General features: G+C 43.6%; 1 protein-coding gene across 1 annotated transcript in view; it reads right to left on the bottom strand.

The window, feature by feature from the left end:
* Positions 1-15,031, bottom strand: part of Afg1l (AFG1 like ATPase) — a 160,620-nt gene that overhangs the window by 20,951 nt on the left and 124,638 nt on the right. Inside the window, exons 9-10 of the mRNA XM_051164152.1 lie at positions 9,884-9,954; positions 9,527-9,627 (exon numbers count right to left, since the gene is read on the bottom strand). Of these exons, the coding sequence (XP_051020109.1) occupies positions 9,527-9,627; positions 9,884-9,954 (172 nt within the window). The remainder of the gene's footprint in view (positions 1-9,526; positions 9,628-9,883; positions 9,955-15,031) is intronic.

Here is a 15,031-nt window from a genome sequence, read left to right as displayed (position 1 = left end):
TTTCTAGATTTTCAGCTGCTGTGGTCACTTGCTTGCTTCTCTGTGGTGCCTCAAACCATAAAGCTGGCTGGATTCTATTGGATTTTAGGTAACTATAAGAGACAAACTGTGACCTGTCTGCAGGCAAAAAACTATACGAATGCCAAACCCAGCACCCTGGTTTCTCTGTGCCCTTGACTGGCCATGCCTGTAAGCCAGTTGTTCTTATGATTTCTGTCCAGGACTTACAGTGTGGTTAGCGAGTGGGCCGGTCAAACAGAAGCTGTCCCGTCACCATGGAAGTGTAGCAGCCTCCTGGCTCTAACATCCTCTCAATCAACGCTGTCATTTCTAGATCTGTTCTCAGCAACATAAAACCTTGGACAGAGAAGTTCTGGAAGTCCTCTAGTATGCCCATTTCCCCTTACATCCACCCTGCGTCATCACTCTGCAGCTCTCAAGGCCGGGCTCCTCCATCACCCACAGCACTCTGCTCTGCGCATCCTGTGGTGCTGTCCCTCATCTGCTCAGTTCTCTTGTGAATTGATTGGGTGAGAGTAGACACTGACTCTCTTCCTCCTGTACCTTAGCCCCTTACTGTGCCCAGAACCCAGGCAGCTGTCCATCACATACTCAGTAAATACCTGCTGATAGTTAAAGGAAAAAGCCAGACACCGTAAGGAGCGCAGGAGTCTGTCCGTTAGCTGGCATAAGGTAACACAAACAGTCGTCCCAAGAGAGAGAGAGACCTTCCTAGGAGGCAGTCCTGTTCCTTGGCCTCCTGGAATGTGCTGGTGGAAGCTGCAGCCCTTTGGGGGAACTCCATAGACCTTCCTAAAACTCCTGGGATCGATGAGGAAGAGGAGGTAGAAAGACTGTAAGAGCCAGACATGGTGGGTGACTCCAATTTGGGGGAGTCAGTTCTCTCCTTCTAGCATGTGGGTCCCAAGAACTGAACTCAGGCCACAAGGCTTGGCAGAAAGAGCTTCTCGCCACTGAGCCAGTTCACTGGCCCTGGAAAAAAACTTCCCGATATTTCTTTTTATGTTTCTCATAACAAATGCACATGGACATGAAAGCCCTAAGGAAGCAGATGCTGGCCCTTGGATCAATATGATAATCTTGAGGTGGAAACCTTACATATAGTTCCTCTCAAAAACTTTAATTATTACTGTGGTGTGGGTTTATGGCGTATGTTTGAGTGTGGGCATGCATGTGCTGAGTGTGGGCATGCTATGGCAAGTGTGTAGAGGCCAGAAGACGCGGGTTAGAAGCTGGTTCTTCCATCATGGGTTTCAAAGATGGAACCAGGTTTTCAAGGTCGCATGGCAAGTGCTTTTACCAACTAAGCCATCCCACCGGCCCATAGCTGTGTTTCCTTAAAAAAAAAAAAAAAAAGGTATTTTTATTTTGTGGGTGTAAGTGGTTTTTCTGCATGTGTATCTATTGTGTATGCCTGGTGCCCACAGAAGCCAGAAAAAGACATCCGATCCCCTAGAGCTGAGATTACAGAGATTTGTGAGGAGCTGTGTGGGTGCTGGGAATCCAACCCAGGTCCTCTGCAAGAGCAAAAACGGCTCTTAACTGATGAACCGTCTCTCCAGCCCTTAGACATATTTCTTGATTAACATTAATATGTGAATTAAGTAATATATAACACTAAAACATGTGACAATCTTATGATTCCTATAATATTATAGTTAATTTATCCCCCTCAAAGTCTTCAATTTGGTTCAACATCTTCACTGTTATTTTAGGAAGCAAAACAATAGATTTAACAATTTCTAAGCTTTTCCCATAACATGTATTTCAAAGTAATAAAACATCTAATGACATATGCCTTAATGAATAATCTAATTGGCAACATACTAAATAGTAAATGAGTTCCAGTGAGCTGGTCTAAAGCATGGAGAAGGCACCTCAAGTCATGTTCTCTATGGTAATAAACAACCATTTTAAAGTGAAATAATTTCAAAAATTGATAAAATATGAGGACTTATATCTGCTACTAGACTAGACCCACAGAATAATTTTATCCCCGAGACAAAGAACAACTTGAAAGTATGCTGCTCGGCACATTTCCTTCTCCCTGACAGCCACGAAGAGTCAATCCCTGGGGGCCCCACCCTATAGAAACTGGATCAGCTTTTAAACTAGTCACAAATAGATTAACATTAAGGATCCTGCTAGGAAGGGAAACAGGTTTCTCTCTCTCAAAGAAGCACTAGCAGCTGAGTTTGAGGAGACCATGTTTGCAGAGTTTACAGTCTATAGCGTGGCTGGAGAGGCGGCTCCATGGCTGCTCTTACAGAGGACCTGGGTTGGTTCCCAGCATCCATACATGGACCACAACCATCTGTAACCCCAACTCTGGGAGATCTGAAACCCTCTCGTTCATGTAGGCAAAACACTCAAACACATAAAATAAATGAATAAAATATTTAAGGCTACAGCCATAAACAACAGCCACAAAGAAGCTGTTCTTGATCAAGTTCGGAAACATGCAGGGTCAAAGCGCCCTGCCTAAGAATGGGCTTCCAACAGAAATGTTCCCAGGATATGGGAACGTGATTTTCTTCCTTCCTTCTGATTCTTCCCTGTGTCCCATTTCATCATGGACACGAGCACTGTGACTCTATGTCCAAAAGGTTTTCAACTTTCTAATCCAGTCACTCTTTCATGATCGTATCTCTAAAAGTCTTTTTTTTTTTTTTTTTTTTACTTTATCCTTAATCCCAGCACTCGGGAGGCAGAGGCAGGCAGATTGCTGTGAGTTCTAGGCCAGCCTGGTCTAAGTGAGTCCAGGACAGCCAAAGCTAACACAGAGAGACCCTGTCTTGAAAAACCAAAATAATAATAATAATAATAATAATAATAGTAAAATATATAGAAAATGCCATCCAGCCATAACCTAATATACAGAGAGATTTTTCTTTGAAGACATAAATCAGTCAACAATTATGAAAAAAACCTACAACCTTACAGAGAATTATTTTCTCCTTTATGCCCACAGTTTCATACTGAAATAAGCTGAGGTACTAAGTTATTTGTGTGCGTTTTGCCGTTTAAATCAAACTACGATCCACGCCAGTTATGAGGATACATTCGTTCTATAACCCTTTCCATTCTAAGAACCCACATGGTGATATTTATACCTAACTCAACATGGCCTCCTTCCCTTTCTGCAGGTCAAAGTGTACCCCAAAGTGATGCTGGGGGACACGTGGAGCCCACAGCTGTGGAAGGAGCACACTGGCAAACAAGCGAGAGACAGAAAAGGTGCCTTCTAACGCCACAACCACCCCTCTTTACAGAGGAGAGACGAGCAACACACAGCACTGGACCCATATTCCCATGACAGCCAGACCAACCCCCCTAGGGTCTTTGTGGTGTCACCTTGGGCTGACCTGTTGCCTTGCCCTTAGTAGGTCGGCTACCTGCTGTATTTAGAACATGGCTTTGTCAGGAGTCAGCACAGGCAAGAAACAAGGAATTCCTCCTGGATGGTCCTGATGCTGAGAAGAGTAAAGGCCACAGAGATCCCTGGACTGCCTCAGCCTGCTGATTAATGCCCCTACCCTGACGCTAATTACCACGGGGGCATCCCAAGACTATGGGCAGCAGCCTTAGGCAAATAGCCCAGATAAAAGCTATTCATCCCTCAGCGCTTCCTGAGAGAGTGCCAAGACAGGACATAAACCAGGAGCGGTTCCCAGCCAGTGGTTTCACTGGGAATAAAACCAAATAAAGCCCGGAGTGGAGGGAGGGCTCCATCAAGAATTCTCCAGATTAGGTAAGACTTGTAGTTTAACAATACATAAGCTAATATGATTTAATTGAGACTAGCAGGCAGATGGAGGCCTGTCCACGAATCTGATTCTGACAGACAAGCGAGTGAGCGGAAGAGAGGGAGAGAGAACAGGAAGGTGAGCCTGAGTACCCACAGGCGTCCATGCTTACCGCCTCGGAGGATGCATTTTTCTGCCCAGACTTTCTGCAGACACACCTGGCCACCTGTCATCTTTAAACCACAAATAACGAGGTGCTCCTGCAAACAGTTACCTGTGTGCACAGTTACTAGCTGAGCAACCAATTTTCTGCAGGTGTAAAAATTACATTTCTCAAAAGGAAAATTCAGGAACAGCCAGTTTACTCATTAAGCCTTTAGAAATCAGCCTTGGCTTGCTTTCTCTGAAAATGATTCCTTCATTTTGGGGTCACAAAAGTTTAACTGTAAAGCAAGTGGATCCTGGATGCTGTGGTTCCAGGCCCTCTGTTCTCTTAAGAATCAAGAAAGCAGGGCACAGTGGCACACGTCTGTAATCCCAGCACTCTGGAAGGCAGAGGCAGAGGCAGGCGGATCTCTGTGAGTTCGAGGCCAGCCTAGTCTACAAAGTGAGTCCAGAACAGCCAAGGCTACACAGAGAAACCCTGTCTCAAAAACAAATAAAACAAAAACAAGCAAACAAACAAAAAACAAAAAAACCACTGGGCATGGTAACGCATGCCTTTAATCCCAGCACTTGGGAAGCAGAGGCAGGCGGATCACTGTGAGTTCGAGGCCAGCCTGGTCTACAAAGCGAATCCAGGACAGCCAAGGCTATACAGAGAAACCCTGTCTCGTAAAACAAAACAAAACAAAACAACAACAACCCAAAACAAACAAACAAAAAAATCAAGGAATCCCAGGAGCCTTTGTTCACATGGGTTCCCCTGCCTAACCTTTGCTATTAATGTTAGAAATTTAAACCGAGGAAAATTAAAATTGTATAAATCCATTTGAATCCACAATGGTAAAAAACCATTACATTAAACTCTTTTTACATTTTTACATTTAACATTTAAAAACTAGTTATATTTTCCCAAATAAAAGTAATTTCATGATAAGGGTGACATTGTTTCACATTTGAAAAAAAATCTCTTTGGTGTTTGGTTTAATAGAAAATGGCTGGGTTCTCATTTGTCCCTTCATTCAACCCATTGCAAGTGAGTCATTTTGGCTGAAGGATTTAGAGAAAGTTGGTTCTATGGGTCAGTGGTTGGAAAGGCACTTTTAATAGCCTCTCCAGATAATTATAAGATTACCCTTTGATGCTGTAAACCCAACAGGGACTTCCTTCCAAGGAGGGACCACTAAGGACTGGGGAAAGGACAACCGTTGTGTGGAAAATCTGAGCAGCACCATGAAGGAGACTTGACGAGCCGTGGTGACAGTACAGACCCTTGGTGTGATGAGATGGGAGCACCACTTGGCCCATCAGTCCCATGTAATCATGAGAAAAACAGCATTCTGTCTATCAAATGCCTGTCTAGGACTCCTCAAAACTGTCAAGAGCATGAAAAATGAGAAAAGTCTCAGAAAGTGTGACTTTGAGAACTAGGACGACAATAGCCTCAGATGTCAGTGGCATCCTAGAACAGGAAAGGACATTAGGCCAACATAAGGAGGTGCGGTGGAGTAGAAACGTAATACTGTATCACAGCTCAGGAGTTCAACGCCTGCTATTGGCAAAATGATAATAAAATGAAACAATGTATCTAAGATTTCTTGATTAAATGTAGCAAACATATTAATAGAAGAGCTAATAATAAAAGAAACTGGATTTGGGAGCAGATGTAAACACTCTATATTCTGTTCTGTTTTCCTTTTTCTATCTTCCTCCTCTTTCTTTCTTTTCCTTTTTCAGCTTTCTGTGACAATAGCTCACTGCAGCCCGGGCTGACCTAGAACTCACTGAGTAGTCTAAACTGACCTCAAACTCACAAAGATCCCCCTGCTGCAGCCTCCTAAGCATGAGATTACAGGTGTGGGCTTCCTCTCATTTTTTTTTTTCTAGAAACCTAAACTGATCTAAAAATTATGTCTATTTAAATTGTTTACAGAAGTTGACAAGAGGTAGTCTTTAAAATATTAGCTGCACAGCAGAATCCAGACATTTCTGGTGTGTGCATGCATGTGCATATGTGTATTTGCATGTATATGTTTTTATTTTTATTTTTTATTTTTTTTTTTTGGTTTTTTGAGACAGGGTTTCTCTGTGTAGCCCTGGCTGTCCTGGACTCACTTTGTAGACTAGGCTGGCCTTGAACTCACAGCGATCCGCCTGCCTCTGCCTCCTGAGTGCTGGGATTAAAGGCGTGCGCCACCATGCCTGGCTATGTGTGTGTTTTTAAAGTTACATTTATTTATATGTGTCACACCTATGTGTGGAGGTCAGAGGACAGCTTGCTAGGGTTCGTTCTCTTTTCCCACTATGACATGGAATCAGGCCACAAGGCTGGTGGCCACCTGTTGAGCCATCATGGACACCCCTGTTCCCAGCTTTCTGAGGAAGAGTCCACTATGTAGCCCAGGCTAGCCCTAGACTCCCAGTTCTCTTGGTCCAGCCCCCCAAATGCTGGCACTGTAGGCATATGCCACCATATCAGCTTATACTTTTTCAATCATTCTTTTCTGTTAGTCTTTCTGAATTTTCCTCCTGCCATGTGTAATTTTACAGCAGTATGCACTGGTTATTGGGAAATGTTGTTTCAATAAACTAGAGCATCCAAATGTTGAAATGTTTAATTGCATAGTTACCAAAACATTTTGCCAGACGTGGTGGCTAACGCCTGTGATCCCAGATGTCGGAAGGCTGAACAGGAGGACAAGGAGATCAAGGCCAGCCAAGTCACAGAGAGACGCTGTTTGAGTCCCATCTCCCCTCCCCAGAATCCTGAAATTCTGTTTTTGTTGATATCACCGTCAATCTCACCAGAAAAAAAAATGTTAAAAAACTGGGGAGCTAGTGGATCGTGATGGCAGAGACAGGCGCCAAAATTTTAACTTTTACTCATTTGCTCAAATTGTCTCACTGGTAACAAATATTGCTCATTGTTTTACTTGAAATGACAGTCTCCACTCCTTTCCAAGAAATGTCTGTCAAACACTGCGAGAAAATGTCTGCCAAGTTGAATAACCACATTCTGTCAGTCTTCTATGCAAGAACTGGTAATCTTTGAGGGGGAAAAAACCCAGGAGGTTTTTTCTCAAGGCAGCCATGATATTTGGTGTCAGGAGAGTCTCATAAGGTCTACCTGTCATTTCCTCACAAAAAAATATTAACAGTACATGTTCTCAAAGTTGAAAGTTAACAAAATCAATCATTTTTCCTGCCCTGTGGAGGCTCAGCTTAGATGGGGCGCACTCTGCTTGGTTTTTACTACTGTTCCTCCTCGGCGAGCGCCCAGCCATGGAAGACACAGCATGGCCTCAGGCCACTGAGTGGACTTTGTGGCCGATTTTGAATTCTATTAACGGACTGAGGCAGAATCTGCCCAGACACTCCCAGGCAGAACACAGAGGCAAAGGACACAGCATGACTGAGGAGTTCAAGTCCCCCTTTGACAGTTACTAGCTGTGTGACCTGAGGGAAGTTACTTAACTTCTACATGCCTTCACGTCTCCATCTCTAAAATGGGACAATAAAAACGCCTACCTATCACCTTCTAATGCTGATAGACGAATCACTACCCACCTAAAAGTCGATAAAAATAATTGCTTTTGCCCACGGCTCAACACTCATTGTTACAGAGTGTCAATGGTTTGCTCCTTGCAGGATCGTTTTCTTGTGATGATGCCAGTAGAGGCAGCTGAGTGGGTCTCCGGCCTTCCAGAAACCAGGTTATATAATCCAAAGCTGGAACCCAACCCCCAGATGTTTACTCCAATACCTAGGGTGGGTGCACTGTTTTTATCGTTATTGAGTATCTTTTGGCAGCTATGTAGTCTGGCTCATGAGATCATCAGAACTAATTAAGAGTTTTAGACTAAATCTGAAGTTGAAAGATTTCAAGGATCCTCTTCATGCGACTATTCAGGCTCTGAATTGCCACAATTATAAGGCTGCAAAGAAATGCAAAATCACCATCATAAGAAAATAGTAGCGAGGAACTGGCCACTTGAAAATGTAGCCCTTCCTCAGACATCCTCCGCCTAGCGCTCAGCACTGGGGAACTAACCCTCAGCCACCGTCTTGTCCATCACTCAGGGTTTGTCCGATGCAGAAAATATCTCAGTTACAATGGCATAAGTGGCAAACCTACCCAGGCATAGTAACTGGCAAACGAAGGGGCTAGTGACTAGAGGAAGGGAAAACTCGATAGGAGCGATGACGTCACAGGAACTCCGAACAAAAACAACCGTAACGCTCATGCATTAGAAAGATACCAAGAACTACGTGAAATCCTGGACTGCTCTATAGACAGCCATCCCGTGCAACCGAACGACCAAGTCATAGGTGAAGGGTGGACCCGGTCATTGCTCTAGAACTAGGAAAAGACAGTTATGCCTAAAATAAATGGAAACATAGAGTCTGTTTTTAGCAAAGACAGTAGAACTTAATGCAAGGCTGGGTAGATTTTTTTTCTCCCTGCAAATACAGGGGGGAATCAGGGCCTTAAGATGGATGCAGGAGGAGTCATATTGGCCACAAAAGCGTTTAATTAATCCTAATCGTGTCCCTTCTAAAGTGCTAAGCAACTGCAGGTTGGGCATATCTCTGGTTCAAAGGTGACGAATTCTTGCCTGGAGTAAGTCCATGGCTTTTAAGACACATGCTCATATAAATGAAAATGTTCTTTCTTTTGTCTCAAAGCAGCTCTTCCTTGGTTAGCTGAAGGCGAGGAAGCAGAGACCAAGGATAATGCCCGCCTGAGGAACTCTCTGTAAAGTTACTCGAATTTCTCAAGACTTACACTGGATAAACGACACTAAATATTCCACTGAGCACTGAGAAGCCCGGAACTTTGAAAAGACAGAGTCATATGTATAGTGAGTGGATCTGCAGTCAAAGACGTTCTAAAATATGGAGGAGGGATGCCCACATTTTACCTGTGAAATATATTACCTATAGTATCATACCAATGTCATGGTTTAGAAATTGAAGTTCTTTCACCAGGCCCAAACAGCTCAGGCGACACAGCAGCCAACAGTGACTGTGAAGGATGGCGGTTCTTTATGCAGCATCTCCTCAGATGCTCGTAAGCCCGCTTTCCTTCCTTTCTCCGCACACTAATCTCACCTCATTATTTCCTCCTTGTAAAAGTATTTTATTCCACTTAGCACTTATCCCACGCATACATGCACTTTTCTTTTCTTCCACCATAAGGGACTGGGGAATCGAACTCAGGTGGACAGGCTTGGCTGCAAGTGTCCTTCCTTACCCACTGCGCCATCTCGCCAGCCCTACCTCAATTTTTCTTACTTCCCTCACATACGGCTTTTACAAAAGAGCCATGACACTGATTTTGCTTCTGCTTCCAGCAACAGTTGACAGTTGCCTCTGCATTTTTAATTTCTCTTGAAAGCCCTTCAAAGAGCAGATTTTTTGTGCCAGTACCTACAAAAATTGCTTGGCAAATTGATGAAAATTTCCCTTTTTAAGACTTTCACCTCAGTTCTGACTTTGTGAATAGCATTTTAAAATCTGAAACGGGCTGAGGGGAAAACATGAAGTATTTTAACATGTGAAAAGGCCAATGAGTCTGGCCAGGCCTGGATACTTACTCTCTCACATAGCTCTTCAAATGTGCAGTCGGCAACGGTTCCACAGGCTTTATTCAGCCGCAGCTCTCTGCCTTGCACTTTTAGAATCCTTGGTCTAGTTACTATGGGAACATGAACAAAGACTCAATCTTGTCTGGATAATTACTATAAAATTCATCTCTTACAGATAGGAAATGCATAGCTTGATGAATAATAGCACATGATTCAACACATAAATTAGACAAAATGCTGATACAATGACTGCCACTTGAGCGTGGCATCAACCCATATACAGCAATGGAACTTATTAATTGGTCAGTGGAGATTGGGCATTGTGTTCTAAATGTATTCTCTTTCAAGAGAAATTAACTTACGTACAATCATTTTGTTTCTGAGCCAGCTCATCAAACAACTTATCCATGACAGCCTCCACATCAGCTTCACTTGTGCTACAGTGAAAAGAATAATAGAATATGAAATTAATAACACTTGAAGCCAACATCAAACAGCTGCCTGAGCCTGCTTAGCTTTTTGCCCATGAAGAGGGAGAACAGGCTGTTGTGGTCTAAATACAAACATTAGATTTAGAATACACTTAAAAGCAGAGAATATTAACTCTCAGGTAGACGACCCTGCCTTATTTGCATACATTGAAAGACTTCTGAGCTTCTAGATGTTTCCAGTAATGAGCCGATCCAGGCAGAGTAAATCCATTAATACTATGTGTACACAATGAGAAGAAAGCTTCTGGCTCTCTCTTGCATGCAAAACAAGAGCAAATAGGCAAGGCAGTCAAGCATCCAGCAAGCATCCTTTGAAATCCCCACTGAGAGGGTACACGTGAAATTAAACATTGAGGGTGTTTTTAGGGCAGGAAACACCGAGTCAAAGCCACTGACTGAGAGGACCGAGCACTCAGAATTAAATTACTGGCTTCGACTACCAACTTGATCTGCACAGCGGAAACGTTATCACACTCCCGTACATCTGAAGACGTACAGACAACCCCAGTTTCTCTCACAAGTGTCCTTGTTGGAAATCCCCGCCAAGCCCCTTCCTTCTGGGATGCCATCAGCCACAGCAGCTATGGAGTGAGCTCTAGTGCACAGTCTTTTGTATTCTAATTAGTCATCACCATATGGTTTAAGGAGCTCACATATAGAAATGTGATAGTGCTGTGGCCTCTTTTCGTCTCACTTTTTTTTTTTTTTCCAAAGAAGGGGTGATAAATTAACAGTCAATAGAAGAAGATAACTAGTAGAAGAAAGGCCTTAGGAAAAAAAACCTCCGAGTGAAAATCAAAGTTCCTCCAGTCCTTCATACAAACTTACACGAGGTGACCTGCCAATATGGTTGATTTTGACACAAAGCAATCTTGTCTAATTGTGGAAGGAGCTGACACCTGCTTGAAGACTGTATTATTGACAATTAGTCATTAAGTTTAAACAAAACAAAATCTTTCTTAGCAGGTTGCTGGCATTTAGCATAACTGCAGAGTTCCCCACCTGTAGCAAATGCAACAACGTAAAATGCAGCAGCATAGTCACCTGAGGGGTCCCCACCTGTGTGTGGGTCTCAAAACTATCATTGGCCATGGCTGACTCCACAGAGAATGCTATTTGACTTTCACGAAGCCCACTAAGATGTTTAAATTAAGCCACATTAAAATAACTAAATGACAGTACAGAAAGAATGATTTAAAGAGATAATCACCCAAATTTTAAAAAAAGTATTACACTTGCATTATATGTGGAGGCCACAGAAAAGCTTGTGGGAGCTGGTTTTCTCCTACTGTGTGGGTTCTCTGGTTCAACTCAGGTGATCAGACTTAGCAGTGCTTTTGCCAGCCCCTCAAAGCAAATTTAAATGCATCAACAAACTGCAAAGTCAATGTAAATGTCAAAAGTCACATCAACCGCAAGGATGTCATTCATTTAGAAAAATTTCTACCACACAGTGGAAGTATACACCTACACCAATCTATTTGAGAACTGGAAGCATGCATGTGTGCATGTATGTGCGTGCATGTGCGCACAGGCATGCAGTGCATGGAAGCCAGTTTGACATCAGGTGTCTTCTGCAGGTGTCCCCAGTTGGCTATGAACCCCAGGGCTGCCTGTCTCTGAGCTTACCCCCTTGCCTCCCAGCCCAGCCCCAGTCCAGCCTCCAGCATTGGCATTGGGTGAGTGTGACTCTGCACCTGGCTTTCATATGGGTGCTGACAATCCAACCTCAGGCCTCCTTCCTTATGGCAAGCATGCTACCAGCTGAGCCATCTCCCCACCCCTGACTTAAAAAAAAAAATCACAGTACATAACCCAGGCTGACCTTGATGCTTCCACAGTGCCTGGTTAATGATCTAGGTAAAACTTATTTTATTTTACGTATTATTACCAGTGTATATTGGAGGGGCATGATATGCCACAGTGTGCTTATGGACAGCCCTGGGGAGTCAGTTTACCCTGGGTTCTAGGAATTGAACTCAGGACACCAGGCTTTTGTAGTGAATACTTTTACCCACTTTTATCCATCTTGTTGGTCCTAATAGCATACTTGCAAAGGCATACAGAATGGAGCAAGCAGAATTAGGATAATACCTGGCCAGCAGAGTAAGACCCTGGGTTCGACCTCCCCCCCCCCACAAACGCGCGCGCACGCATGCGCACACATACACACAGAGTCAACTTCTCCTTCATAACAAGATTAGCATTTCATGTTGCATTTTATTTGGGTTTTAGAGGGTTCTGCCATGTAGCCTAGGCTGGCCTATAACTTGCAGTCCTCCTGCCTCCATCTCCTGAGTGCTAAATTATAGAACTGTGCCACTACACCCATCACACCAAATTATTTTTACTTTAACACTGTCTAATAAGAATTTTATCAGCCGGGCGTGGTGGCGCATGCCTTTAATCCCAGCACTCGGGAGGCAGAGGCAAGCAGATCACTGTAGGTTCAAGGCCAGCCTGGACTACAAGACTGCAAAGTGAGTCCAGGACAGTCAAGGCTACACAGAGAAACCCTGTCTCAAAAAAAAAAAAAAATTTATCACCCTCCCATAAACAAATACTTGTAAGTTCCAAAATAGGAAAAGGTATTAATGTTCAGGGCTCCCAAAGCAAAAGCAGTCTGTGTGGCACATGACTGTTGCCCATCTGCGCTAACATGCACTTGGCCATAGGAGTGCGTTTCACTGCTGTAGAGCATGGGGCCCTCATCTCTATAGTGCCTTAAAGGCATGTGGAGTGGGTGGCTATGCCATGGGTTGATGTTTTTAGACTTAACTAGACTGACATAAAATGAAGAAAGAGAACAATTCTCAAATTCCTTAACAAATGACTGTCAGAAAACCTTTATCTTCCCACAATCTATGCAGACCCCAGTATTTTTATGTATATTATCATGTGTGTCTGTAGGATGTGTATGTGCAGGCACATGTGGGCATGGAGCACACGTGGAGGCCAGGGACAACTCTGTAGGCCTGCTCTTTCCTTCCACCTTTACATGGATTTGGGGGGGTCAAAGGTAGGCACAGCAAGCGCTTTAGCCACTGAGCCACCTTGCCAGTCTGTATTAACTTTTAAAAAGATGAGCACTAGAAAAATAAAGAGAAAAAAATTAACCATTTTATTAGTCTAAAAGGCTCAGTTACCTATGGTATGTTTCCAAATCAAATTTAAACTGCTTTGAGTATGTCTTGCGCTTGCCACAAAAGCCTTAAGCGATGCTAAACTTTGCGGTGTGTTGAAAGTGGGACAGAGAAAGCTGCCCTTTCCTGGGCCACTCTGCAGCAGTGAGTTCCCTCGCACCACTCTTGCCTCTCCATGGAAGTCCTATCAGAGACTCAGAACTCCGTCAGTTATCTAAACTGGATATGCAAGGACATAAACTTCCTATATGACAGAAAATATAAATGGCATGGCCAAAGTCAGACTGCCGTGGCAATATTTATGTCACACCACATAAAAATTTATCAACCATATAAAAATCCCACAGAACAACTGCCAGAGGACTTTTAAGAAGCTCCATAAAAAGACAGGTTGGTCGGTAAGGAGCTCATTGTCCAATCATGCCAAGTGTGGTGGCGCATGCCTATAATCCCAGCCCCTGGAAGCTGAGGCCAGCGGACGACACTAGGGTTGGAACAGGAAATGGCCCTCAAGGGCTCACTACTGGGGTATGTTGGGCATTTGAGGAGCGCATGGGCTTCATGGGTGCACTAAGGCATTAGTGAATTCAAACTATGACAGGGAGTAAGAGACGTGTTAGGAGGTGGGTTTGGTGGGAGAAAGTGGATCAGGAGGTAAGGCTCCCATCCACATTCCCAGCACCGCAGTGTTCTGCTGTACTATATGCCTCGAGACAACAGACTCAAGAACCGTGGACAGACCAAACCCACGGGACAAAATAGGTCATTTCCCCTTTCAATCGTTTCTCTCGGGTATTTGGTCACAGCAATGTGGTGACGATGTCCAAGTAGCTCAGTGACTGGGCTGATGGCAACGTTGAGAGGTGGCCTGGACCATCGATCTGTTCCTGATGTCAGCGTTGTCGGGACAGGATACCTCTCTGATTGTCTGTGGTGCTGGGAGCCTAGCGCTGGCTTTCTATGGTCTCTATGATCACGCAACAGAGAGAGTGCTCAAGGTTGAACCTCGTTAACCTATGCCCCTTCCCCCTGCCCACAGTGACCCACTTTTCTAGTAACTTACATTATAAATTACTTCAGTGTAAGTTGCTTCAAATTATTTTTAGGTATGAATAGAACATAAGGTAATATGTAATTAAATTAATGAAATAGTTAAGCCAGAAATATTTTCTTTTCTTTTTTCAGAAATATTTTCTTAATAAAATATCATGGTTACGTAAATAATATGTTAAATTGCATATTTCAAAACTCTAAGATTTCCCCTACTGTTTTTTAATTTTTAAGATTTATTTTTACTTTATGTATATGGACGTTTTGCCTGTATGTATGCCTGTGCACCACGTGTGTATAGCGCCTGCAAAGGCCAGAAGAGGGTGACAGATCTCCTGGAACTAGAGTTACAGATGGTTGTGAGCTGCCATGTAGGCGCTGGGAATTGAACTCAGGTCCTTTGGAAGGACAGCCAATATAGTCAACCACCGAGCCATCTCTCTAGCCCTCACCCTGGGCTGCTTTTAAGCAGGAAATCTGAAGTGTACGACCTTATTATAAAAGCTTCAGCCATAGAAAATGCATTCAAATTTTAAAAAAAGAAAAAGAAAATATATCATTTGCCATGGCAAGGAGCAGCAATGGTGTTGTCACAGCTCTCGAGTGAAACCATTTAAGGGATAATAATGTCACCTTTCACTAAAACTCCTTATTCAGAAATATAGCCACACCCATGCGGCCCTAATGAAGGACCAGGATTTGCTGGGGGTTTGATTAGCTACTTTGGGGTTTGGTAAGATTTGTTTTGGCCAGAGTCAGAATTCTGCCTAAAAATGGGCAAGCTTGGATGCAGGTGGAGTCGATGGCCGAACTCTGCCAAGACAGGGTAA

Source organism: Acomys russatus, chromosome 21, assembly GCF_903995435.1.
Source record: "Acomys russatus chromosome 21, mAcoRus1.1, whole genome shotgun sequence".
In the NCBI taxonomy this organism is placed as follows: domain Eukaryota; kingdom Metazoa; phylum Chordata; class Mammalia; order Rodentia; family Muridae; genus Acomys; species Acomys russatus.
The sequence above is the reverse complement of the archived record's forward strand: the minus strand, read 5'-3'. Positions and strand labels throughout refer to the sequence as shown.